Below are 27,606 nucleotides of genomic sequence, written 5' to 3' on the forward strand. Positions count from 1 at the left end.
GACTATTGATGAATTGAGAAAATCTAATGAAAATCTCGTTATGGCAATACCTGCGCGGCGACCGACATATAAATAGCTGCGCAGGCGCCATGTTAGATCTTCTCGTGCAAGTGGGGCAAGATGGTGAGTGGTGGTGCGAATTGCCGAAGTCGATATTCTTGTGTATAGTGGTGTTTTTGTATCGTATTTGATCGCATAATGGAGAATTTATTTAAATAAGTGGTGCAGATTAATTTTCATTTGTTTATATGTAGATTATATTTGTTTAAAAGGGTAATTTATAACGAAGATATGCTCACACGTGGCCACCCTTCCCTGGTAGCCTGGTACGCCATGCTGTTTTGCACAAATGCCAACAGTTATCCATTGACCATACCATTAATAATTACTGTCCAGGACTTTAAATGTAGCAGGTACTGGAAACATGTGAAGATATATTATTATTGTCCCAATGAGGTACCGCCATACTAGTCACTGGCATATGCTGACTGTTGGACTTTGGAACTGTCCATCGTATCACTATTATTTATAATTACTGTTTTGAACCTTCCAAACTTGAAAATGTGCGTGAACAATTCAGTGGGAAAATATAGCACCATGGCCACGTGACCAGTTATTTAATCAATACCAGCAGTAATTTGGCTTGATTATCCCCATCCTATTAGTTCTATTTAATGATATAGCACCCTTTTGATAAGTTAGGGTTGGATAGATTTTAGAACATTGGGCTTGTAAAATCTGGGAAATGTTTGTAGGGGGTCACGAATTACATTTTGCCCCCGGGGGCGCGGGCTGTTTAGTTCAGGGCCAGGTTAGGCTAGGACATGGCATCTTAGGATAGGTTATACAAAGGTGTGGTTGGGTCATTGAAATGCCTACAGTAACCTTGACCCCTTAGTGCTGCATTTGCTCCATAAGATCTTGCTGTAGTGGAGGTGAAACAATAGTAATATCCTACTGTGGTCCGGTTACCATCAGTCGCTGACTGGGTTTATCCCCTTTGGTTTTGACTTAACTTTTACTCTTGGTTGGTTTGTTTTATGTACAGCCCTCCACAGGGGTAGTTCCCTCTAGCGGGCCCATGTACGTTTTCAAAAGGGGTTTCTTATATTTTATATTTGTCTGTGTTTTCTCGTCGGTATCGTAGCTCCTGCAGGATAGGACAGTCTAGTTCCTTTTAAATTTACATGCTTCTTGTATGCTCTTCATTTCAGGTGGTATTTTGGTGTATAGTCTGTGTGCAGTGTACAAAATGGTCTCTTGCCCGACTTACAATTTGTTAAATTTGTTTATCTACTTTTATCCACAAACCCCCTCCCCCCCTTGGCCAGGTCAGGGAATGGTTCTCTTAAGTGATGTTAGGTAGGCTCTGGTTAGGTCAGGACCAGGCAGAGTAGGAAAGGTTAGGTTTGTTTATATCTGGAACTTGTCCCGTTGTTCTACACTCAGCACTCACTCACTCAAAAGGGGTTCCATGCACTCTAGCCTAAGTTAAAGGAAGGTTAGGTTTGGATTAATCCTTGATGAAATTTGATTTTAAGCAAGCCATGGGCCGTGGAAATAGCCCCAGTGTGTGTAACTTCTGCACTTTTATTGGTACACCCTCCTGCTAGCCTTTGTTGTTACCTCACTCTTGCTTCTTTTCCCATCATGGTTCCTAGCTGCATAACTAATTAACTGTTTGGTGTACTAAGGGTTTTTCCCAGATTCACCATACTTTGCAGTGTACTCCTTCCATTGCACTGTTACCCTCTTTTACTAGTGAATGCCTGAAAGTACCCTAGTGCATGAACCCAAATTCTATGATGCTACTGGCTCTTGCCATTTGAAATGCTAATTGGCATTTGTACATCGCTTATTTTTACAAGGCTAACCAAAAGTAAGGGTGCTAGGTTTTTTTTTTTTTTTTTAATTCAGACGGGAAAAAAATTAGTTGAGGTACTCGAGAGATAGTGATCTGTCAAAGGACTTAATGCCCCCATTTCTACTGTAATTGTCCTTAGTTTAGTTCTGTCAGGCAGAGGATATTGCCTTTCCAGTGGCACCTTGACACGTGCCATAGGCTAGTCCACTTATCATTCTGCATTTTGCCATAGGCTAGTCCCCTTATTCTGCATTTGGTACATCTCTTTCTTTTATAGGCCTATTAGATATTGGATTATACAATTTCCAACTACATCCAGTTCCTTGTCACATGGTTGCTGAAACTCTTTTTTCATCAGCGTTTGAAGGCGACAAGACAAGTCTTTAATATACAGCTGACAATCGATATTTCCCCATTGGTGTTCAGGCAGTTTGAATATTCAGTCTTAGCATTTGATGTTGCCACCTACATTATATATTGAATACGACAGTGTTTCATCAGTTTTCCTCTTTAGTATGTTTCTGTAATGGCAACCAAAGTGGTGTTTGAAGAAAAATGTGTTTTTGTTTTATACTCCAGAAATGGAGAAGTACTTCAAAGTGCTAGTTTCACCAGCGTGATAAAGGCTATGTCATCCCAAGGAAATGCACACTTCCCGGTACATTGCTAGTTAGAAATCTTTTGATATGAAGAGAGTTATTTGTTTCTTTTCAAAGTGACACTTACATAAACTAGAACATTGACCATATTGGAGAGTTATCCTGGATCATTAAACATTTAAACCACGAGCATTGACCTTGGATGACACTTCTGTTATACACGAAACCATTCTAATGTTCTCTTCCAACCAAAAGAAACATGGGTATGGATAGTGTAGCCTGTCTTGCTCAGTGCTTGTCCAGCCCGTGTAAATCTGTATTTCACCATAAGGGTTACTTCAAGATTTTGTCTTTGAAATGGGAGCTAAAGAATCTTGAAAGTTCATGGCTGAGACTTTGCCTTTACAATGACCGTTCACCTTCATACTTGAGATTGCCTTTACGATAACAGTTCCACCTCATACTTGAGATGTAGGTGCAGGATGTTGGGACTCGAAAAGCCCGGGAAAAATGTGGCATTGTACTTTTTGCTTAGTAATGGGTATGTTTTGAAGTTGAGATAGTTTCTGTATTTTTTCCTTATCTACAAACTTGAGGATAGCAAAAGTACAACAGTTGATGGGCTAATTATCCATTTTAACACAGTGGAATGACAGTCCTTGGCTGCAACTTATCTGTAAAAATCCTGACTATCCATTTTTACAGATTTGACCATAGCAAGTGAATGCAGTTCAATACAGTAAGTTTGTTTGCATGCTGCCTCGCCTTGGTTACAACTCAGTACAAAAAAGCACATTGGACATTCGCCTTGGCCTCCCTCCCCCCCCCTAACTTCCCACCCCAAATTAAGTGCAAATGCAGACCCAAGATTGCAATGTAAGTTTGTTTGAACACATTGACAGGCCTAGGCCACCCCAGAACTGTAAAAAGAAAAATGGTCAGCTACCATGCTAACCTTTTTAAAAGTATGAAAAGTTTTTGCTGACAAATTGTAATATTAGAAAAATGTGGTTTTGTCAGTGTGGACAGTGGCCCCATCCTTTGTAAATGCTAAAATCCCAACTGCAGTTTTGCACTATTGGAAGAAATCCCTCAATCTATGTCTAGTACAGGAATTCAGTTGTGTAAAGTTTAAATGAAAGTAAGTTTGCACTGGTATTAAATTCATTGTGTCAGTGACAAGTCAAATTTTGTGCATGCTTGCATTGTGATAGTTGCTAGTGGAAGAATGAGCTCTTTTGGGAAAAAAGGTCATACTAATCATATTGCTGTGATTGGTTGGATTAAAAATCACAGGGTTAGGGAATGACCAAGGTTGACATTAGTTATTACTGGCCAGGCTTAAAATTCTCCCATTTAAGTATTGGACTTGAAAATTTTCACAAGCCTGACCATTAAATCAGTGGCATGGAAAGCTCTCCAATTTAAATACTCACAGTTGGGTGTATGGAACATGGAACAGTATGAAACTGCTGACCAGATGTCAAGTGAGATTTAGTTCATGGGATAGAAGTGGCAATGTCTGAAGTCTTTGACAATTTAAGTTGAATATACCATTCTCACTTAGCAAGGGGTCTCCATCCTCGAATGACCTCATGTAGCCTTGCCTCTGGACCACTTGGACTGACACCTTTAAAAAAGAAAACCGATCTATACCACACTCCTTCCTTGCCTTACTAACATGCAAAAATCTTGTCTTCCCTTATTCATTCTCTGGTGTAATGTTGTTAATGGTGATGCATACTGCTTGCGTTATATATGGCACATGCAGAGTAGGCTGTATTATTAAGGAAGCCTTTTTTTTTTTTTTTTTTTTTTTTTTTTTTGAGGCTGAGTACTTGATTCATTTTCATAATGAAAAATATGCCATTGTTTTAGCTTAGTCACTCATTTGGCCAAATTCTAGATGAAGATAGTTTATATGTAGCGCCTTTGCTTGTCTCCTGTGCATCATTGTGTGGGGCAGAAAGTGGGTAAGTTCATGCCTTAGATCTAATGGACATAGTTAATTCTTAAACTAATTTATAGAGCTTGACCAGGGATGATCTGTACAGGTTACGTGAAAACCCTATGTACAAAAATCCAAATGTTGTTAGCTAAAGTGTTCCTACAATAACAGTGTTTTAGGTAAAATTTTCAATTCAAATTAAAAACCCAATTACAGCCCAAGTGAGAAAACGAGGGATAATAGATTGGTCTGTGGCTACTGTTCACTTGAACTTGTTCAAAAAATTTTTATGAAAAGAAATGTATAGAACTTTCATTCCCATTCATCTTTGAATTTTGTGCACAAATCACAAATGATGTCAGTAAGTGGTGATGATTAAGTTACCTTGTTTAAAGTGGGGCAAGGTTTCACATGTGTATTTCCCCCACAAAAATTAATGTATCCCTCTTTTTCTCTCTCTCTCCAGTCTCACCGCAAGTTTAGTGCGCCCCGCCATGGGTCTATGGCATTCTACCCCAAAAAGCGATCATGTCGCTACCGTCCTCGAGTGAAAGCATTCCCCAAAGATGACAAGGACAAGCCTGTTCATCTTACAGCCTTTCTTGGATATAAGGCTGGTATGACTCACATCGTCCGAGTGGCAGATAAACCAGGGTCCAGTGAGTATCTTTAGATTAAATATACAGTACATTACATATAGTAATTGAAAAAGTTATTGGCAAAACTTGAGTTTAGTAGCGTGGCCTGATTGCTGCCAGACACCGACCAGGACAGGTTCCGCATCCATAAAAAGTTGGTAACCTGTCCCAGTCAGCGACTGGTGGGAACCAGGCCAGGCAACTAAAAAGTTTTACCCAAGTTATTACATAGTGTGTGTATTAAGGAGGCAGATTATTACTTTAACTGGTGGATAGAGTCAGTAGAAACCTGTGTTGGATCATTTCACTGTTGCATTGATTTTAAATAGCTTTATGACCATGAATTATTTTCAAGTAGTTGACTTTCTCTTGCAGAGATTTATTTGAAATAGTTCATTCTTTTCAAGTTGATTGATGTTTATTAGTACAGTTTTCTGTTAGGGGTTTTGCTAAGCAGTATGTTATAGATTGTAGTGTGTAAAATCTGGATCTTATGCAGGTATTGATAGGATTTTTTTTATACAGAAATTAACAAAAAGGAGGTGGTGGAAGGTGTAACAATTATAGAAACACCTCCAATGGTGTGTGTGGGCTTTATTGGCTACATTGACACCCCAAAGGGCCCCAAGGGTTTCAAGACTATTTGGGCTGAGCATCTTAGTGAAGAGTGCAGAAGGCGATTCTACAAGAACTGGTAAGAAATTGTTGAGAGTGGTTATGTGATTTGATGACATAAAAACTTGACTATATGGTTTGTTTAGGAGATACAGTTAATCTTAATGCCCCCATCAGAGTCCAGTTGCCATCTGGTTTAAAGCCCCTTGGCAGTAATTGCTGTTCTCTGTACTCCACTCCAGTTTGGTGCCTGGCTTGAAGGGTTTGTTATGTAATTGTGAAATTGTCTGGATTGATTTTGCAGTAAGACAAATCCTTGAACCCAGGTAGCATCTGAGATGAGTAGGGTAGCGCGCAAAATGCTCTGAGTGTGAAAACGTGCCAGAGCTGTGTGCGAGTGTGGTGTGTCTCTTCTTCCAAGCATTATTTGCTTGTGACAGAGGCCCTCACACAGATCTTTTCACAGGCACAAGTCAAAGAAGAGGGCCTTTACTAATGCTACCAAGAAATGGCAGGATCCAGTTGGCAAGAAAGTTATTGCCAGGGACATCAAGAAGATGAAGAAGTACTGCACCTCAATCAGGGTTATTGCTCATACTCAGGTGTGTGATTATCTATCGTCGTCACCATTGTTTGTAACATTAAGTGGAATTGACCCCATTCATTCTATGGAGAATTATTAATTTTGAAAATCTGTCTTGAAATTTCAAAAGCATGTGTAATCCCCCCCCCTTTTTTTTTTACTGCAGATTAAGCTTTTAAGGAAGAGGCAAAAGAAGGCCCATTTGATGGAAATTCAGCTGAACGGTGGTGATATCGCAGCAAAAGTAGATTGGGCTGTCCAACACTTGGAGAAACAGATCCCAGTCAGTTCTGTCTTTGGTCAAGATGAAATGATTGATGTTATTGGTGTGACCAAGGGTAGAGGAATGAAAGGTAATTATTGAATAATTATTATTCTTTTGATACCCATACTGTTATGATGATTAGCTCAAGTCTAAATTAAATTTGTTGAGACCTATGCTGCCTTCCTTCTGATATTTTGATGAAAAGTCTCATACAAAAAACTTGTTCTCTTTTGTTAATGACTACTTCATTTTAGGTGTGACATCCAGGTGGCACACCAAGAAACTGCCCCGCAAGACTCACAAGGGTTTGCGTAAGGTAGCTTGTATTGGTGCTTGGCATCCCAGTCGTGTGCAGTTCACAGTTGCTCGTGCTGGTCAAAAGGGTTATCACCATCGTACAGAGATGAACAAGAAGATTTACCGAATTGGCAAAGGAATCCATACTGTTGATGGAAAGGTGAGACTGTGAAGTCCAGAACTTGAGAAATTGTCGTATAATATATTTGTAAATTGAATGTAAAGAATCTGAGCATCTCTGGTTTTGAAAACAAAAGGCATTTTCTTTTTCCAGGTTGTAAGGAACAATGCTTCAACTGAATATGACTTGACTGAAAAATCCATTACTCCAATGGGTGGTTTCCCCCATTATGGTGGTGTAAGGCAAGATTTTGTTATGATTAAGGGCTCATGTGCTGGCAAGAAGAAGCGATTGGTGTGTCTTAGGAAGGTAAGCTTGTACTGGTCATCAATTTAAGTATTTAAATTCTGGTTTATCTTCAGGAATTTGTGTGGCAGATAGTTAATCGTTAATTTTTTTTTCCCTTGATTCATGAGGTACCATCTTAAGTATAGTAGCTGGTTTAGTTTTCTGTAGTTTATGAAGGTGTAAAGTGGGAATTTTCACCAGCACATTGTATTATAAAACGCAGTGTTAGTGCATGGTGAATGATTGTGCTTAGTAAGGGTTGTCACTTAATGGCAGTGTTCTTCCTTTACAGTCCCTGTACATGCAGACCAAACGTGTGGCTTTGGAAAAGGTTGCCCTTCATTTCATCGATACTTCCAGCAAGTTTGGTCATGGTCGCTTCCAGACAAAGGCCGAAAAGCGGGCCAATATGGGTCCTCTCAAGAAAGACAAGGAGAAGCTGAAGAAGTAAAGAGATTTTCCAATAAAAATCTTGTTCTGATGAAGTTTATTTTATTTTCCCTTGTTGCTAATATATAATAAAATTGTTTGCTGATGTATCCTGTAGGAATGAAGTGTTGTCATTATAAGATACATCAATTTATTCATTGGATGTAGACCATCCTGCCAAGTTTTGAGTGTTATATTTTTGTGGTGCCCTGAGTTGTGGCCTGGTGCTACTAGAGAAAGTTAAAGATTATGAAGCCATGTCAGTACACAAGGTAAGTGAATTTGCGAAACTTTTTTTGGTGAAATTGGAAAAAAGTTGACTGAAAATTTTAGCATTTGAAAAATATGCAGTGCTCATGTGCAAAACTGATTTGCATGATGCATTTTGAATGCAACTTATTTTTATGAGTTTTGTTGCAGGAACTTATGGTGCAGTCATGTGATGAAGGGAAAATCCAAGACCACTGTTACAATGATTGTACCAAGACGTGATTTTACTCTTCAGTTTTGCAGGTAAGCAACTGATTAAGTTACAAATAGGTTGTAATAAGGATGAGTATTGCCTCTGGATCTTGTTTATCCTGATAAATGCAAGAGAGTTGTAAATTTCTGCCTTGAGTATTATTCTAAGGTTAGGGTAGTATTTACTGGCAAGTGTTGAAGTATTTATGCTTAAGGAAAGGATTTGAGTTCATGTAGCTTTACAACTTACAGCAGTTTGTGAGGGAAAAATGCCGAAGATAGAAAGCCCAGTTGACTTCGTTCCATGATAAGCATCAATTTGAAGCTTGTATTTTAGCCCTTGATGCCTTCGCGTTTTTTACCAAGACGGTAATGTATCGCTCCTAATTAAGGGCCAGATAAATAAGACTATGGAAAGAGGGCTTCCAATGACGATGTCCATGTCCTAATGGCCTGACAAGTTTGTTTGATATGAATTAGTGTTGGAAGAAAAATATTGCAGTTATGGTAGTTTGTTTGCTGTTAACATTTTCTTTTTATCAGGGTTGTGATGTCTGCTCTCCATAGGAACTACAAGGTGAAGAGCGGAGAATTAGGAAGAAGAATCATTTAACTGTTACTGGATGTCATCATATAACAGGTAATGAAACTAATATGACTTGGCTTAAGAAACAAAATGTATTTTTCATAGCATCCTAAGTAGCAAAAGCAGTTCAGATGATTTAATACAGATGTCTTACAATGTAATGTGGGTAGCTGGCTCACGCTGGCTGACTTGCAGTGTTACTTATGCAACCTGCACGTGTGGGTGTCCAGTTTCATGCATAGGTGAGGATGGGAGGTATATTCCATGGCTAGAGTCTCTATTGGGCAGTTAACTAAGGAGCATGGAGACATATCTTACATGCAGCAAATTAAGTTTATTAAGTGCAGTATAATTTTGGAGAGTATTCTGTGGTAGTTGAATTGATCTTTATTTCTTATAGGTGCATCATTCTTCACATGACAGAATGGAGCCAGTGTAACATGCAGAGGTATGTTTAAAAATGTGCTTGGAATATTTGTAATATTGCATTTTTTCTTCATAGAAATAGTGTATTTTGTTAGATCACAAGTAAAAAGATGTCCCTTACACTGCACTGGTATATTTCAGATGAAGTGCCATTGTAGGGGACAGGTAAACAGTTCATAGGAAGCAATTTTTCAAATATTGGATGGTTGTGCCCTGAAAGTTCTAACAAGTTGAAATTGTGATACGTTGGCCTTAGTCATCTTTCTAATTGGTATGAGGTATTAGAATATCAGATTGGTGAAAAAGCTGAATATATTTAATGACTTTAAAATCAAATCCTGTGTTAGTTGTGAATACCAGTATAAGTTAATATATTTCTGGGCTAGTTCAGGTCTTGAATGTACTAGGAAGGAAGGAAAAAATGCCATTTACTATATAATTGTAAGTTAATTTTTTTTTTATGTATTTTCATTGTTCAATGTCCTTAATTTATTTATGTAATGTAAATTGTAGACTTGACATGTGTGTTTTGTTTGTGAAGATGGTTGCTTCAGAGTGTTATTTGATATCTTGATCTGATTCTGATGCGATGTGGGTAGCTGGTTCACGCCGGCCATCCCACTTGTTGACTTATGCAACTACTTTATGTAGTTGTCCAGTGTCAAGCATCATAGATTAACTTAGTCCCCTAGTGCCAATAAGGTCTGGGTGAGGATTGGGAGGATGTATATTCCATGGCTCCCTGGAGTCCCTAGTGGGCAATTACCAGGAAGTACGGCGATATATCTTACAAACAGCAAATTAAGTTTGAATATGAGTGCAGTATAATTTTTGGAGAGCAATCTGTGGCAGATTAATTGATTTTTTTTTTTTCTTTCTTTTTCATTCAGGTCCATCATTCTTGCCGTGGCAGAATGGAGCCAGTGTAACATGCAGAGGTATGTTTTACAAATGTACTTGCAAATTTTGTAATATTGCTCTTTTTCTTAATGGACATAGTGTGTTTCGTTAGATCCCAAGTTTAAAGATGTCCCTTACACGCCACACTGCACTGGTATATTTCAGATGAAGTGCCATTGTAGGGGACAGAGAAACAGTTCATAGGAAGCAATTGTTCACAAATTGGATGGTTGTGCCATGAAAGTTCTAACAAAGTTGAAATTGTGATATGTTGGCCTTAGTCATCTTTGTAAATGGTGTGAGGTATCAGAATATCAGATTGGTGAAATAGAGCTGAATATATTTAATGGCTTTAAAATCAAATCCTGTGTTAGTTGTGAATATCAGTATACAGGTTTATCTAAAAGTTAGTGTTTTTGTTGGCAATTTCAGGTCTTGAATGTACTTGGAAGGAAGGAAAAAATGCCATTGACTACATATTTGTAAGTTAATTTTTTTTTATGTATTTTCATTGTTCAGTGTCCTTAATTTATTTATGTAAAGATGGTTGCTTCAGAATTGTATTTGATATCTTGATCTGATGTGATGTGGGTAGCTGGTTCACGCCGGCCATCCCACTTGTTGACTTATGCAACTACTATATGTAGTTGTCCAGTGTCATGCATCACAGATTAACTTAGTCCCCTAGTGCCGATAAGGTCTGGGTGAGGATTGGGAGGATGTATATTCCATGGCTCCCTGGAGTCCCTAGTGGGCAATTACCAGGAAGTACGGCGATATATCTTACACACAGCAAATTAAGTTTGAATATGAGATCAGTATAATTTTTGGAGAGCATTCTGTGACAGTTTAATTGATCTTTTGTTCTTTCCATTCAGGTCCATCATTCTTGCCGTGGCAGAATGGAGCCAGTGTAACATGCAGAGGTATGTTTTACCAATGTACTTGCAAATTTTGTAATATTGCTCTTTTTCTTAATAGTGTTTTGTTAGATCCCAAGTTTAAAGATGTCCCTTACACGCCACACTGCACTGGTATATTTCAGATGAAGTGCCATTGTAGGGGACAGATAAACAGTTCATAGGAAGCAATTGTTCACAATTTGGATGGTTGTGCCATGAAAGTTCTAACAAAGTTGAAATTAGTCATCTTTTTTTAAATGGTATGAGGTATTAGAATATCAGATTGGTGAAATATAGCTGAATATATTTAATGGCTTTAAAATCAAATCCTGTGTTAGTTGTGAATACCAGTATACAGGTTTATCTAAAAGTTAGTGTAATTCTGGGCTATTTCAGGTCTTGAATATACTTGGAAGGAAGGAAAAAATGCCATTGTATGTAATGTAAATTGTAGACTTGGCACATGTATGTTTTGTTTGTGAAGATGGTTGCTTCAGAATTTTATTTGATATCTTGATCTGAAGTGATGTGGGTAGCTGGTTCACGCCAGCCATCCCACTTGTTGACTTCTGCAACTAGTTTATATAGTTGTCCAGTGTCATGCATCACAGATTAACTTAGTCCCCTATACTCTTGCCACGACGAATAGATCTCTCTGGCGAGGCTTTTAAAGATCTGCCGTTGCCAGTTTTACGAAAACAGGCTACTGACACGTGTGTGACAGACCTTTAAATGTCTTCGAGACAAACCCTGAGGCTATACTTATAAGATTTTTGGGGCTTTTGATTTCCAGGTACTTTAATCTCCTTCCTACTCCGCCCTGCTCTCTCTCTCTTTTCTAAATCTTACGGCTTTTTTTTTTTTTTTTTATACATATGATCACCTTATCTATTTTGTCAGTACTTGTAGATAGATGTACATTTATCATTATTACACAATTAGATACTTAAAAGTATTTAATTAATGCTATAGAAATAGGGGATATATTTCTTGTTCATTTTTAAATACGAATTAAAATAAACTTCTTTGTCGCCTATATATTATCTATAACGAGGAGTAACGATCATCTTAAGTTTTAAAAGACTACTTTTTTCAATCAAACTTTTTTTCCATACCACCACTGAGGTAAAAGTCAAGGTGCGTTTTGTTTTTCGAGAGAGTTTCCCCTGTAGGCCTAATCCTCTCTTTTTATATATAATTTATTCAGAAAACTAGTCATCAGAGCTATCAGCTATGTTGATGACAAAACTGTCAACCAACTTGTCTACAGCCACATCTTGCCGGGCATCCTCTTTTGAATTTTCTCTACGTGCTCGCTGCATTCTTCCAGTTTTCCGCCGTGACATTGTTCGATGCTTCTTGCACTCAAATTTTAAGGTCTGCCAGTTTGAACGTATTCTTTTTCGCCATATAAGACTTCACTTGAGCCCAGTGTAATTTTGATTGACCCAAGTTTCGGCGAGATACACGAATTTCTGCCCTGAATCCTTGCGCAGCTTCATCTCTCTCAAAAATCTTGACCGAGCTACAGTTACATCTTGCCTTTCCAAGAGAAATTTGCGCCCATCAACCTTCTTAAAGAGAGAGAGAGACAGAGATCTGTCTTTATACGAATGTTTATTCTCTCTTGCCAAACTTACTGTTATGCTTTATTTCATATTTCCTTGCTTACCAATTTATTCTTTACCTACGATGTTAAGAAATCAAGGTATATGTAGAAACGAGAAATGCCTCCAGACATAATAATACCGTGATGACCGTGACCACCGAAAGTGCTCCCTAGAGAAAATCTAAGTTGCTTACCCGTGGATTTAAACATAAGCACGTGGATCCGTGTGTGAGGTACTGGCAACACCACCAAAATGAGATGCCATATTGATAGAAACTCTGATTCCGTTTCTTGTAATTGCTTAAAAAAACATTATCAATCGTGAACCTATGTAATAGACTTGGAATTCTGCGTAACGAAAAAGGTTTTATTTGATATCTGTAATGGGAGAAATGATTTTATCTCGCTGCTGCTGTTATACATTTGGCATATATGCCTTACCTGCGAAGACCCAGACAACCACGCTAGAGAGATCTATACATTTTGGAAAGGGTATAGTGCCGATAAGGTCTGGGTGAGGATTGAGATGATATATATTCACATGGCTCCCTGGATTCCCTAGTGGCCAATTACCAGGAAGCATGGTGATATATCTTACTCGCAGCAAATTAAGTTTGAATATGAGAGCAGTATAATTTTTGGAGAGCATTGTGTGGCAGTTTGATATATATATATATATATTTTTTTTTTCTTTCTTTCAGGTCCATCATTCTTACCATGCCAGAATGGGAGCCATTGTAACATGCAGAGGTATGTTTTTCAAATGTACTTGCAAATTTTGTAATATTGCTCTTTTTCTTAATAGACATAGTGTGTCTTGTTAGATCCCAAGTTTAAAGATGTCCCTTACACGCCACACTGCACTGGTGTATTTCAGATGAAGTGCCATTGTAGGGGACAGATAAACAGTTCATAGGAAGCAATTGTTCACAATTTGGATGGTTGTGCCATGAAAGTTCTAACAAAGTTGAAATTGTGATATGTTGGTCTTAATCATCTTTTTAAGTGGTATATTAGGTATTAGAATATCAGATTGGTGAAAAAGCTGAGTATTTAATGGCTTTAAAATCATATCCTGTGTTAGTTGTGAATATCAGTATACAGATTTATCTAAAAGTTAGGGGAATTTTTTTGGCTATTTCAGGTCTTGAATGTACTTGGAAGGAAAAAATGCCATTGACTACATATTTGTAAGTTAATTTTCTTTTTATGTATTATCATTGTTCAGTGTCCTTTATTTATTTATGTAAAGATGGTTGCTTCAGAATTGTATTTGATATCTTGATCTGATGTGATGTGGGTAGCTGGTTCACGCCGGCCATCCCACTTGTTGACTTATGCAACTACTATATGTAGTTGTCCAGTGTCATGCATCACAGATTAACTTAGTCCCCTAGTGCCGATAAGGTCTGGGTGAGGATTGGGAGGATGTATATTCCATGGCTCCCTGGAGTCCCTAGTGGGCAATTACCAGGAAGTACGGCGATATATCTTACACACAGTAAATTAAGTTTGAATATGATAGCAATATAATTTTTGGAGAGCATTCTGTGACAGGTTAATTGATTTTTTTTTTTTTTTTTTTTTTTTTTTTTTTTTTTTTTTTTTTTTCATTCAGGTCCATCATTCTTGCTGTGGCAGAATGGAGCCAGTGTAATATGCAGAGGTATGTTTTACAAATGTACTTGTAAATTTTGTAATATTGCTCTTTTTCTCAATGGACATAGTGTGTTTTGTTAGATCCCAAGTTTAAAGATGTCCCTTACACGCCACACTGCACTGGTATATTTCAGATGAAGTGCCATTGTAGGGGACAGATAAACAGTACATAGGAAGCAATTGTTCACAAATTGGATGGTTGTGCCATGAAAGTTCTAACAAAGTTGAAATTGTGATATGTTGGCCTTAGTCATCTTTTTAAATGGTGTGAGGTATCAGAATATCAGATTGGTGAAATATAGCTGAATATATTTAATGGCTTTAAAATCAAATCCTGTGTTAGTTGTGAATATCAGTATACAGGTTTATCTAAAAGTTAGTGTATTTCTTGGCAATTTCAGGTCTTGAATGTACTTGGAAGGAAGGAAAAAGTGCCATTGACTGCATATTTGTAAGTTAATTTTTTTTTTGTATTTTCATTGTTCAGTCTCCGTAATTTATTTATGTAAAGATGGTTGCTTCAGAATTGTATTTGATATCTTGATCTGATGTGATGTGGGTAGCTGGTTCACGCCGGCCATCCCACTTGTTGACTTATGCAACTACTTTATGTAGCTGTCCAGTGTCATGCATCACAGATTAACTTAGTCCCCTAGTGCCGATAAGGTCTGGGTGAGGATTGGGAGGATGTATATTCCATGGCTCCCTGGAGTCCCTAGTGGGCAATTACCAGGAAGTACGGCGATATATCTTACACACAGCAAATTAAGTTTGAATATGAGATCAGTATAATTTTTGGAGAGCATTCTGTGACAGTTTAATTGATTTTTTTTTTTTTTTTTTTTTCCATTCAGGTCCATCATTCTTGCCGTGGCAGAATGGAGCCAGTGTAACATGCAGAGGTATGTTTTACCAATGTACTTGTAAATTTTGTAATATTGCTCTTTTTCTTAAATAGTGTGTTTTGTTAGATCCCAAGTTTAAAGATGTCCCTTACACGCCACACTGCACTGGTATATTTCAGATGAAGTGCCATTGTAGGGGACAGATAAACAGTTCATAGGAAGCAATTGTTCACAATTTGGATGGTTGTGCCATGAAAGTTCTAACAAAGTTGAAATTAGTCATCTTTTTAAATGGGATGAGGTATTAGAATATCAGATTGGTGAAATATAGCTCAATATATTTAATGGCTTTAAAATCAAATCCTGTGTTATTTGTGAATACCAGTATACAGGTTTATCTAAAAGTTAGTGTAATTCTGGGCTATTTCAGGTCTTGAATGTACTTGGAAGGAAGGAAAAAATGCCATTTTATGCAATGTAAATTGTAGACTTGACGCATGTATGTTTTGTTTGTGAAGATGGTTGCTTCATAATTTTATTTGATATCTTGATCTGAAGTGATGTGGGTAGCTGGTTCATGCCAGCCATCCCACTTGTTGACTTCTGCAACTAGTTTATATAGTTGTCCAGTGTCATGCATCACAGATTAACTTAGTCCCCTAGTGCCGATAAGGTCTGGGTGAGGATTGAGATGATATATATTCCATGGCTCCCTGGAGTCCCTAGTGGCCAATTACCAGGAAGCATGGTGATATATCTTACTCGCAGCAAATTAAGTTGAATATGAGAGCAGTATAATTTTTGGAGAGCATTGTGTGGCAGTTTAATTGATATATATATATATTTTTTATTCTTTCTTTCAGGTCCATCATTCTTACCATGCCAGAATGGGAGCCATTGTAACATGCAGAGGTATGTTTTACAAATGTACTTGCAAATTTTGTAATATTGCTCTTTTTCTTAATAGACATAGTGTGTCTTGTTAGATCCCAAGTTTTAAGATGTCCCTTACACGCCACACTGCACTGGTGTATTTCAGATGAAGTGCCATTGTAGGGGACAGATAAACAGTTCATAGGAAGCAATTGTTCACAATTTGGATGGTTGTGCCATGAAAGTTCTAACAAAGTTGAAATTGTGATATGTTGGTCTTAATCATCTTTTTAAGTGGTATATTATGTATTAGAATATTTGGTTGGTGAAAAAGCTGAGTATTTAATGGCTTTAAAATCAAATCCTGTGTTTATTGTGAATACCTGTTTACAGTTTTATCTAAGTGTATTTCTGGGCTCTTTCAGATCTTGGATGTATTTGGGAGGAAGGAAAAATGCCAATGACTACATAATTGTAAGTTAAATTTTTTTATATTTTTAATGTGGAATGTCCTTGTGTAATGTAAATTGTAGACCTGACACCTGCATGTTTTAAATTTTTTGATAACTGATTTAATGTGATGTGATGTGGGTAGCTGGCTCACGCCGGCCATTCCACTTGTTGACTTATGCAACTACCTTATGTAGTTGTCCAGTGTCATGCATCACAGACTAACTTAGTCCCCTAGTGCCCATAAGGTCTAGGTGAGGATTGGGAGGATGTATATTCCATGGCTCCCTGGAGTCTAGTGGGCAATTACCAGGAAGCACGGTGATATATCTTACACAGCAAACTAAGCTTGAATATTGAGCATATTTGAAGAAAATTTGATAACTCTCCTATAATTCTGCTATGAGAGTTCTAACACCTTTAATTACATGTGACATTTAATGTTAGTGTTAGCTTGAAAATAGGGCTTCATTTAGTTTGTGTAATGTGACTTCTATATTTGAGGGCTACCTCAGTGCCATGGGGTATATTTGACCAGAAGCATAATTGCCATTAATTTCATAACTTGTAAGTTCAAATTTTTTTTTCTTTGTGTAAATTTGTGCAGTTCTAATGATTACTTGAGAAATACAACCCAATTGGTTCCATATTTTTATATTTGTTGCTCCAATTGTAGTTCATACTTGTTTCTTGGAGCTGGAAAACTATATCTGCAGATCACTAGTATAGAGTGGAAATATATGGTATAAGTAGTTGGTTGACTCGGGGAATATGGAATTAACTGTATACATAAAAATCAAGTTATAGAATGTAAGATGCTAGATAATTGGTTGACTACTTGAGGAATATGGAATTTAATTGTAACATAAATCCACCAGGGGGATTCCAGATTAAAAAATGTATTTGGGGTGCTATTCATTGTAACAGTCTAACAGTAATACAAAGATTATGCAGCCTGTGAAAATTCTAAAGGAAGTTCTTTCAAGTAATTTGATATTAGTAATAATTTGATCATGCAAGGGTTTGGATGAGATAGTTTAGAGGCTAACTTACAGTAAACATCCTAGTAGAACAAAGACCTCCAGATACATTCAGATTTCAAATCGCCTATTACTCTGATGCCCTCAACATGAATTTGCTGGCATCATTATAAATTTGAAGTGTCTCCATTTACTCGCGGGATCACGCTGGCCATCCTGCAGATTGACTTATGCAACTTCCAATGTTGTTGAGTGTCATGCATCACAGATCAGCTTAGTCCCCTAATACCTTTTTGGGCTGGGTGGGGATTGGGAGGATGTATATTCCATGGCTCTTTGGAGTCCCTAGTGGGCAGTTACCAAGGAGCACTTTGATATATCTTTCAAATAATTGACAAATTATAATGCAGAATTGTGAGCAGTCTTGGGAATGTTAGGCATTTTACTAAATCTGGTGTTTTTCCTTTTTCAGTTATACACCATGCAAAGTGTCAAGGCAAGCAGAATACAGTGACAATTCTAAGGTATGTACAACTTCGTCTTATAATGATGCATATGCTATTTTTGCTGTATATATTTAGTTGTATTTTAATGTTAGTTGGAATAAGGTAGTAATAGTTGCATTCTACGTGTAGGTTATCTGTTGGAAATGAAGTACATTACGGTAAATAATGGATTATGAAGCATTTAAAAGCTCAAATTTTTTTATATTGATTTCCTCCCTAATTTGTGAATTGCAATGTGTGGCTTATCCTGAAGGATCTATGGGTTAGTGTTGTAGCATGAATGGATGTCTCAAGTGTGTTATGGATACTGTCTTCAAAATTATTGCTGTGTTGCTAATTCCTAGGTCGACTAATATGTTCTGTAGTTGTCCAGCACCATACATCCCAGATCAACTTGATCAGTTGGTGCTAGTTTGGTTTAATCAATTGTTGGGAGGACTTATTTCCACAGCTTAGTGTGCAAGGAGTACATTGCTATACCTTACATGGAAGTATGACATACTCATAACTGCATTAAGCAGCCTTTTCAATGTAGAAAATAGGATATACACCAAGTTATGCTGGGTGAGCTGAATAAATTTTTTTCCTTTTGTACTTGGAATGTTCTCCCTTGCCACAAGTTTTTCGAAGTTTTTTTTCCCCCCTCATGGTTCGTTGTAAATTTCGTACATTTTATAGGGAAACAAATGCAAGATCAGTCTTAAGTAATAGCAAGTGACATGTGTCAATTTGATTGGGTGGGGTTGTAGAATATGTATCCCCTTTGGACGCCATGCTACCCTGGATTATTTCGGGGTTAGTGCCATTTTAGGGGACAGAGCAAACAGTTCTTAGGAAGCAAGCATTCGATATGAATGATTGTGCCAAGCTGGTTCTGACAATGTTTTTAAAGGCCTAAATATATTTGAAATCAAACAACCTATGTTTACTCTTTTTAGACTACAAAGCATGTAAATAGTTGTTGTTCCTTGTTCTTGCAGGTTTAAGCCTTGGGTACCATATGAATGTTGAGAGGTATCTGATCTGGTTTTAGAAAATATGGTATGGTGCTGATCTTTGATTATATTGTGGGTGGTAACCTACTTCTGGTTATAAATTGGGTGAGTAGTAAAATTTCTTCTGTTTGTAAATAGTTTAAAAAATAGTAGTAGGGACCTTTTTTCATAATGCATGGTCTTCACATTACCTTTTTGTGTACAGATTGCTTTATAGTCCTTATGAAGTGTGTAAATTTTAACGTAGTGAAGCCTTTGTTCATTGAATCTACAAGACAGTTCTGATACATAATGTGGGCGCTTGGCTCATGGCTAGCTAAACCTACAGCTTTTGTTGATATAAGCAGTTCTTCTGTTGCATGCATCTCTGATCAGCTTAGTTCTCTAATGTATTTTCTAAATTTTGAGCTAAAATTGTCAAGTGGCAATGTCCCATGATTGATATTTACTGAGCAGCCATTTGATTCTAGTGGAGGTCATGAAAGGTAACATGTAGTTGGCTTTTTGTATCTCTAGAACACAGCCCCTTTCTGATGCTGTGCTACTCTGAATTATTTCAGATGATAATGCCATGTCTTGTAGGAAGCAGTCATTTTTAATTGAATGATTGTGCCAAGAAACCTCTGACAGTGTTAATTACTTATGACATTGATCCCTTCTGTAATGTGGTTCCCATGAAGCAAGTCTGTTATTATCCGAGCTAAAATTGCTTATGAATAAGTAAATTGGGTTAATTTTTATTTGTTTTTTGTCATAGTTAATAGTTTGAAGGCAATTATCAGTGATGATAAATCAGTAATAAGTTATTTTTCTGGTTTCAGTGGTTTCAGCACCATGTGGAAGTGCAATTATGAACCAGTTGCAGTGTTAAAGGTATATTATTTAATTTATACTCATTAACTAAATGGTTAAACTACTAAATAATGCCTGTAAATTTTGATTGCTAGTTCACATATTTGATATTAAGTCTTTGATAGGCAAATGTTCATATAGTCATACCATGTTTTTGATGATACAATAGAGCCGAATCAAATGATCTAAACGTGATTCATAAATGATAGGACTGAGCAGTTGTTGCACATTATAGTGTGGTTGCCATTAAGGCCTTTATTGATAACTGTATTCCTATTTTCAGTCGAATACCTACGTGCACCTGTGTTTGCTGAAAGTTGGCATTTTCTAGGTAAGGGTTATGTAGTTGGAAGAATAGGGGATTGAAAGTGACATTTGTGTAGAACTGTATTGATGATACATTAGAGCCAAAGTGGATGATATAAAGTGATATTTCAATGATAGGACTGACTAATGCAAACATAATACTACATTTATGGTATGGTACAAAGATGTTAATGGTAAGCTTTTCTCATTGCAGATGTCAAAATTGTGAGTGATGGATATATTGTGGTAAGTATTGTGAACTATGAATTGTGTTAATCTGTATGAATTATTAATCATGTTGTATGTAGGCTTGGTTATGGGAAGTAATGTGGAATGTAAAATATTGACTTGGTCAGATTTGACTGTCAATCCTTTAATAAATTATTACAGTGCTACTTCCATTTTATTTTTTCCAAATACCATTAGTAATGTTTTGATGGTTTCCACCAGCAAAATTAAAAACCCTTTCTCAAGCTAACAATTATCAGTGAATTACTGGTCTCGGAGAGTGTTGAACGAAAATGAATGGTTAAGAGGTGGTATGAGAAGACATGTAATTTATACCTGGTACTGCTGAGGTTAGTGCCAAGATTGCAGTCTACCCTCATTACCGTGAGATTCATGTCTCTTTAAAATGAAATTGGAAAATTGTAATTTATTCCTGGTACTGCTGAGGTTAGTGCCAAGATTGCAGTCTACCCTCATTACCATGAGATTCATGTATCTTTAAAATGAAATTGGAAAATTGCCAGAAATGTCATGTTCTCATTTACTATGCAGGTAGGCCTCCTGCCTCTGGTATCATCTAGGATTTTATTTCAATTCTGAAGAGTACCAGTTCAAGAAGCATTGAAAAACACAAGTTACAAGCAAAGATAAGGCTGATTAATCACTGATATTCCATGTGGGTATCAAGGGCAAGTAATTAATAGTCGTCTTAAAACATCTATTAACTTTGTACACTATAATCACAATTTTTAGAATCCCCTTGAAAGCAGAAAATCTTTAAGAGCTTGATAATGGTTGCCTTTCACTTTAATCCACCTCTGGGACTCGTTTACTTGAAGAACGGCGTGCTTTTGAGGATTAGTTTCAGAGACTACTTTTCGCACTTCTTCCCCAAGAGCAAATATATCTCCCTCAACATGTCTGATTATCGTAAAAAATCTGCAAGAGAAGTTCATGGAGTAAGGTTAAAATTATCATAAATAATCAAGAGAAGTTCATAAAGAGTAAGGTTGAAATAATTTTGTTACTGTAATCGATTAGAATTCTAGTTGCAAATGTTCCAGATTCTGATTAGATGCTGCACAGCAATATTAGTTAAAAAAAAAAAAAAATTGTCCTGACCCATGATGATGTGGTAGATAACCTTAATCTGAAAGAATCTGGATATTTTGATATATCTTTGCATGTTTAATTTAGCAAGTTTGTTTTATATACTAAATACATATTTTGAATATAAAATTTATATTTGTTTTTGTTGGTTCTATCAATTTATACATTTTTACGTACATATTTTAACAACTTTACTAGTATATGTCATCATTCAAATATCAATCAAATCATTAATTCATATATTTTGCGTTCATTATGGCGCTGAATAATCCTGATGGGTTCTGGCGCTTAGTCTTCATAATTAATCAATCAATCCACCTACCATGCACAACATTGGCACCTCTTTACCAATGAAGTCATGTATTTTCACAAACATTGCACCTTCATTCAAACTAAAATTGTAGGGTAAATTGACATTGTTGAAGACTTGCAAAATTTTGTTTGAAACTTATAACTACAATAAATTTTTTGTTGTAAGTTGTAATCAGTCTGACCGTAACTACAATAAATTTTTTGTTGTAAGTTGTAATCAGTCTGACCTGTCTGTGTATTAAGAAAAATTCAGTGGCAAAATTACATGTGACATAAGTAAATATTAAAAGAAAGCAGAGAAAAACTTGGGACAAGAGGAGGTTAACAGAATAATGCCAGTGACAAAATTATAACCCGTTTCATACTTTACAAAATTAAATACACAAGAATATGGCAAAGACATTAGCTATGAATGTAACTAATGTAAATCTATTTTAAGTCAAGTTTCAACAAACCATTGCCTTTTTCTCCTCCCCTCCCAAAAAAAATATTTTTTTGTGAAACAATGGTTTGACTTTTTTGGTAAGAAAAATCTTCTCCCCCAAAACAGATGCTAAAAATATTTTTAAATACACAAGAATATGAAACAATGGTTTGAAATCTATTTTAAGTCAAAAAAAAATTGCCTTTTCTCCTCCCCAAAAAAAATATTTTTTGTCAATTTTGACCTCGATTTGCAAAAAAAAAAAAAATAGTCTTTCGCCCCAAAACAGATGCTACAGTCAGTGTCGGCATTAGAATGATAAGAAAGCAAAGTGGCAATGCTAGTCGGCCCACTTTTCTCTTTACGTATAAGTAGCTTTTTAGTTTTGGGAGTTTTTGATCATGACACCTCTACCAATAATGCAAAAGAATTAAATTAGATCTCTAAGTACAAATTATATTTTACTTATTTTACTTGTGCATATGGCAAGTACAAATTATATTTTACTTGTGCAAATGGCACATAGTTCTTTATAGCTTTCACTGAACACAACAAATCCTCTTTATTGCTTGAGCCAAGAGAGTGAAGGGTGCTATGGTATAATACTGGCTGTAAGTCATTTAGGAGTTTGTTACACATTCAGGTGCAAAAGAGAGTCCTGCCACAGGTGTGTATTGCTTCTCTGGACAGCATATGACCCTAATGACTAGTCTCGGGTGCAAATGCCAGCAAAAAAAAAAAAAAAAATCTGTGTGTATCCATGTAAGCGTTTCTTGAAGTGGGTTGCCCAAGATAAGACTGCTGAGGATCATGCATTTGATCTCAATCAGGTTTAAGCCACTCTTGAGGAACCTTTTCTGAAGTATTGGATATAAAAAAAAATTCTCAAGTATGTGATCCACAAAGGCACTTCTTGAAATGGTCTGCTTATAAGACTTGAGAACCATGCAATGTCCCACTCACGTTTAAGCTACTCTTGAACCTTGTTTATCCAGTCCTTTTTTTTGAAGTACTGGATAAGTCTCATCACCACCAGAGTATGTTCTCCACATACCTTAAATACCTGCTGAAGGGTGTACCTATAACCTTTAATAGCAGAGAGGGGGGTAAACTTCCTGCACCGCCAAATAAAAAAAAAAAAATCCTTAAATTACTTGACTAGTTGACTGGATATGTAGCCTTTAGACTGCATCAAGCAAAAAATGACATTTTTAAAGTAATTTGTATTTTTCCTAATAGAAACCTGAGGTCGTTACATATGGGATTTACTTTCAGCGAAAGCTAGAGCCGCTCATTTGTTTACATAAAGCTGAATGTTGGTAGTTGGCTACCAACAGAAGGGGAGGAAAAAAGTAAGTATAGCTTAGTTTTACCAGACCACTGAGCTGATTAACAGCTCTCCTAGGGCTGGCCCGAAGGATATCCCTCCCATCCAGATGGTATCCATTTACTTGACCTTTTGGCCCAGGTAAGAGAATGAGGGACGGCTAGAGGTAGGCCATTTATGTAAAGACCTCAGGTTTGTATACAAACAGAGGGAGGATTCTGGGCAAATCTCTAAACTGTTCATCTTGCCTGGAGCCTCTTTTCCTGGTCATGTAAAATCAAAGGAAGGAGACCTATGCCTCTGATCTATTGAACGTGTGATGTTCACCTGCCAGACTTCTTGGCCTTCAAATAAATGGAAGGTAACATCATTGATTCAAAGATAGACTTGGATGAACCTACAGTATATTGTCAGGGGACAATAAAGCTGAAGATATCCAACAGGTCTGTTCATTGTCAGTCCCTCTCTCTGCTTGCTAGACAGAGGGTAGGAGTTGCATCTATTAGTCTAAAAAAGAGCAGATTATAGACAGATACTCAGTAGAACACCTCCATGCAAGCATGTCCAGCATGTGACAGTTTACTAACCATCCTTTAGACGGGTATAAAAGAGAACGTAGGAGGCCTGTCCCCCACACACCTATTTGCAGCTGTATACCTTCGGCAAGCTACCTTCTTCACAAGCTGGGTAACCTAGATGATTGTTGAACAGCCACCACAGAACCTAAGGAAAAAGAGTTCGAGGATCTATGGGCAATGTTCTGATGGTAAAAAGGAGGCGAATGTGGTTTGTTATTACTGCATTTCCGTCCTTAGTTCTTCTTGAATGTTAAATTTCGTCCGGAACGTATTGTTGCCCACCATGTCAGTTGAGGAGTACGTCCATTTGATCATACATAAAGTCATAGAAATGGAGCTCCTAGAGACCACTTCTTGGCTGAGTTGGAACCAAAAACGAGCTGTTAGCACTTATTTTGGAGGTAAAGTCCTAAATGGTAACACAAAGGCCTTTTGGGCACTTGCTAAGTCTTAAGGTCCTTAGAAAAGAAATGTCCTACACTGTTGATCTGACGAATCAGTCAGAACAATGGGAGTTGTAAGCCCAAGACTTGAGTTATGGATGTGAAAGACATCTGTCTCAGACCATGGCAAAAAGAAAAGTGAAGAGTTGCGTCTATCTCCCATACTGCTGGGCTGAAACATGAATTCTGATGTTTGCAGTTCAGGCTTGTTGCAAACATATGTAACAGTGGTATACCCCATAAATGCCAAGCAGCCTTACCAACCTCCAGCTGCAATGACCACTATGACAGTAGGACATTCTTTCCTGGCTGAGACTAACTGCTAACAAGTTGTGTCTTCCTGAAATGAACATTGGAACTATGCCATGTGAAAGAAGTTGTGGTGCTGTACAATGGAAAAATGCCATGGGAAGAAGTTGTGTTCCTCTGATTTTTCAAGAAAGCCACCATCACAGAGCTGTTGGCCATCAAACTTATTAGTGTTCCTTCAGAAAGTTGAGCTGGGAGGTCTAAGAAGATGTCTTTTAATTCAAAAGTTGATTGGCTGCCTCCTCTCCTGTAATGTTCAAGTTGCCTGACCTAGTAGGTGTGCTTCCAACCAAAATGAAATGTTAGGGAACATGAATAACTCCATGGAGAAAGGGACTGATGGAATTCCTACTAAGTGACCAGAGATCCTGCCACCACTGAAAAATGTCTAGTAGAGAGGGTGACTTCATGCCCTGTATGGACATGAAGGATGTGTATTTCCAAGTACTTATCCATTTGGCACCCAGGTAGCGCAGCTTTGTGAATCGGTAGTTTATTATTTCAAAGCCCTGTGCTTTTACGTGGGGATGGCTTCTCACAAATGTTCATGTTGGTGTTAGCTTGGGTTCCTTTTTCATAGGGCACGTCTCCTGTGCTATCTCAAGGATTGGCTAATCCTGGCATCCTCAAAGGCACAGTTGCTTGATGGCACAGTCTCATAGCATTTCTATAACATTATTATTACAACTATTAACATATATTGTTTAACCACACCACTGTATTAGGCTTATCTTGTCTCCAGCAGTAAGCAGAAGTATGTGGGGTCAGTCTATCTGACACTCATATTAGCAAACTTAGGAGGAATACCCAACTTTGCTCTGCTTAAGAGATGCTTATTCTGCCTGCGTGTCTCCACCGGCATTCACTTCAGTGGTACCTGCAGCAACAGGTACCACTTAAAGCCATGAAGTTACGGACAATCTAGCCTTATGGTTAGATGACAGGAACCTCCCTGTAAGAATTCCACTGAACTCTACTTCCGGAGATGCTTCTGATCTCGGATGCCTCAAAGGGGGTGGGGCACACTTATAGGACCTAATTACTTTGGGTTTGTGGACAAGAGACAACCTTCACTGGCACTTCTTGGAGATGGAGGCAGTGTTACTGGTCCTGCAAAAATTCTGAGGTTGACCTGACTGGCCACTCCTTAGTGTTTAGCAATTTGACCACAATGGCATAAGTAGGGGAGATGCATAGTGGGTGATTTGCCACATTGTAAAGCTGTCAGCTAAATGCACTCTGGTAAGAAATGTTTCTATGACCATGAAGCAGGCTTAAAACAAGGGCTGTGACATAAAAATGAAGTTTTCATAATAAAACTAATATTGTAATACTTACCTGAACACCTGAATTAGCCCTTAATCCCACTAGCCCGAACACTCAATTACCCATCCCACTATAGTGGGAATTTTAACAGCCAGTGTTACCAACGCTGCAGGTAAAATCTTATCACTTGAGCTACCATAACAAGCGGTTGGCAACGCTGACACAGGTGTGCGCCGACACGCCCCATTTTCGTCAATTGCTTTATTCAAGGTCAAAATTGATGTGGGGAAAGGAGGGTGGGAATCATTCAGGTGTTCAGGTAGGTGTTCAGGTAAGTATTACAATATTAGTTTTATTATGAAAACTTCATATTGCAATATGAACACCTGAATTAGCCCGATTAACAACATTTAGAGGAGGAGGGATCAATTCTACTGCACGCCCCTTTGACAACCGCAGAGATGGTAGCTCACCAATCTGCTCTGCATAAGATATCCATTTAGCCAAACACTCACCATATCAATCAATGGTTTCAGTGGAGACATGTTGGAAAGTACTTTGATCGACAGTCAGGTTAGTACTCTCGGCTAGGATACCTATCTAGCTAACACTCACCTTATCAATTGTTGCTTTTGGTGATGAGACATGTTGGAGAGTACTTTGATCGCCCTAGATAATAGACTTCGCCACTACACGTGGACTAAAAGAATAATCTCCTGAACCTCCACATTAACCCATAAACGCCTACTGGACGTATCTGTTGGGTGCCAAGTGGACGTACCGTACGTCGACTACAAAAAATTTCAACCTTCGGTCAACTTTGACTCGACCGAAATGGTCGAAAAACGCAATTGTAAGCTAAAACCCTTACATTCTAGTAATATTCAATCTAGCAAAATATTTCGATTTATGGTGAATTTTGAAAAAACTTTTTCTTACGCCCGTGCGGTAACTCGGCGAAAATTTCAGAAATTCTTTTCGTCATTTTGTCGTAATTTTTGCACTATTCTATATTAGCCGTTACATAAAGTTTTATATATGAAAATGTGTGCAATTTCATGTAAATACAACAAAATACAACCCATGGTTGTAGCTTTTATCAGTTTGGAAATATTTTCATATAAACCACGATAACTGCCAAAATTTCAACCTTCGGTCAACTTTGACTCGACCGAAATGGTAAAAAAAAAAAGCAATTGTAAGCTAAAACTCTTACATTCTAGTAATATTCAATCATTTACCTTCATTTTGCAACCAATTGGAAGTCTCTAGCACAATATTTCGATTTATGGTGAATTTTTGAAAAAACTTTTTCCTTACGTCCCCAGAAATTCTTTAAATCACGTTGTCATAATGTTTGCACCATTTTATATTACTCGTTACATAAAGTTTTATATATGGAAATGTGCGCAATTTCATGTAGAATACAACAGAAAATAACTCATGGTTGTAGCTTTTATCAGTTTTGAAATATTTTCATATAAATCACGATAACTGCCAAAAATTTCAACCTTGGTCAACTTTAACTCGACCGAAATGGTAAAAACGCAATTATAAGCTAAAACTCTTACATTCCAGTAATATTCAATCATGTACCTTCATTTTGCAACA

At 37.3% G+C, this 27,606-nt stretch overlaps 2 protein-coding genes and 1 long non-coding RNA gene across 5 annotated transcripts in view; 2 read left to right on the forward strand and 1 right to left on the reverse strand.

Moving 5' to 3' along the window:
- On the forward strand, positions 1 to 7,699 carry RpL3 (ribosomal protein L3). 2 transcript variants are annotated; one of them, XM_067125790.1, is made up of 8 exons: positions 1 to 123; positions 4,878 to 5,070; positions 5,575 to 5,743; positions 6,131 to 6,266; positions 6,414 to 6,600; positions 6,767 to 6,969; positions 7,084 to 7,239; positions 7,511 to 7,699. In XM_067125790.1, the coding sequence occupies exons 1-8, from the start codon at positions 121 to 123 to the stop codon at positions 7,667 to 7,669; spliced, it is 1,206 nt and encodes a 401-aa protein (XP_066981891.1). In that variant the 5' UTR covers positions 1 to 120; the 3' UTR covers positions 7,670 to 7,699. The 2 variants fall into 2 exon arrangements, with proteins under 2 accessions (XP_066981891.1, XP_066981889.1); XM_067125788.1 differs by having other exon boundaries at positions 120 to 162.
- Positions 7,700 to 8,172: 473 nt separating this feature from the next.
- Positions 8,173 to 20,393, forward strand: LOC136851542 (uncharacterized). The gene is made up of 17 exons (XR_010856913.1): positions 8,173 to 8,749; positions 9,096 to 9,143; positions 10,012 to 10,059; positions 10,454 to 10,503; positions 10,900 to 10,947; positions 13,234 to 13,282; positions 13,677 to 13,722; positions 14,151 to 14,198; positions 14,593 to 14,642; positions 15,046 to 15,093; positions 15,900 to 15,948; positions 16,335 to 16,383; positions 17,812 to 17,863; positions 18,826 to 18,945; positions 19,662 to 19,713; positions 19,976 to 20,023; positions 20,213 to 20,393. It is a non-coding gene; the product is annotated as an uncharacterized lncRNA (long non-coding RNA).
- Positions 20,394 to 20,930: 537 nt separating this feature from the next.
- mRpL49 (mitochondrial ribosomal protein L49) overlaps positions 20,931 to 27,606 on the reverse strand; it is a 398,706-nt gene continuing 392,030 nt past the window's right edge. For both annotated transcript variants that reach the window (XM_067125794.1, XM_067125793.1), the window contains exon 7: positions 20,931 to 21,165. In XM_067125794.1, coding sequence (XP_066981895.1) covers positions 20,976 to 21,165 — 190 coding nt within the window. In that variant the 3' untranslated portion in view covers positions 20,931 to 20,975. The remainder of the gene's footprint in view (positions 21,166 to 27,606) is intronic.

This window comes from Macrobrachium rosenbergii, chromosome 23, assembly GCF_040412425.1.
Source record: "Macrobrachium rosenbergii isolate ZJJX-2024 chromosome 23, ASM4041242v1, whole genome shotgun sequence".
Lineage (NCBI taxonomy): Eukaryota > Metazoa > Arthropoda > Malacostraca > Decapoda > Palaemonidae > Macrobrachium > Macrobrachium rosenbergii.

Coding starts and splice junctions, on each gene's coding strand:
- RpL3 (XM_067125788.1), top strand. CDS start 121: ATGGTGAGTGGTGGTGCGAATTGCCGAAGTCGATATTCTTGT. Junction 163..4,877: donor GCCGAAGTCGATATTCTTGT/GTATAGTGGTGT, acceptor CTCTCTCTCCAG/TCTCACCGCAAGTTTAGTGC. Junction 7,240..7,510: donor GATTGGTGTGTCTTAGGAAG/GTAAGCTTGTAC, acceptor CTTCCTTTACAG/TCCCTGTACATGCAGACCAA.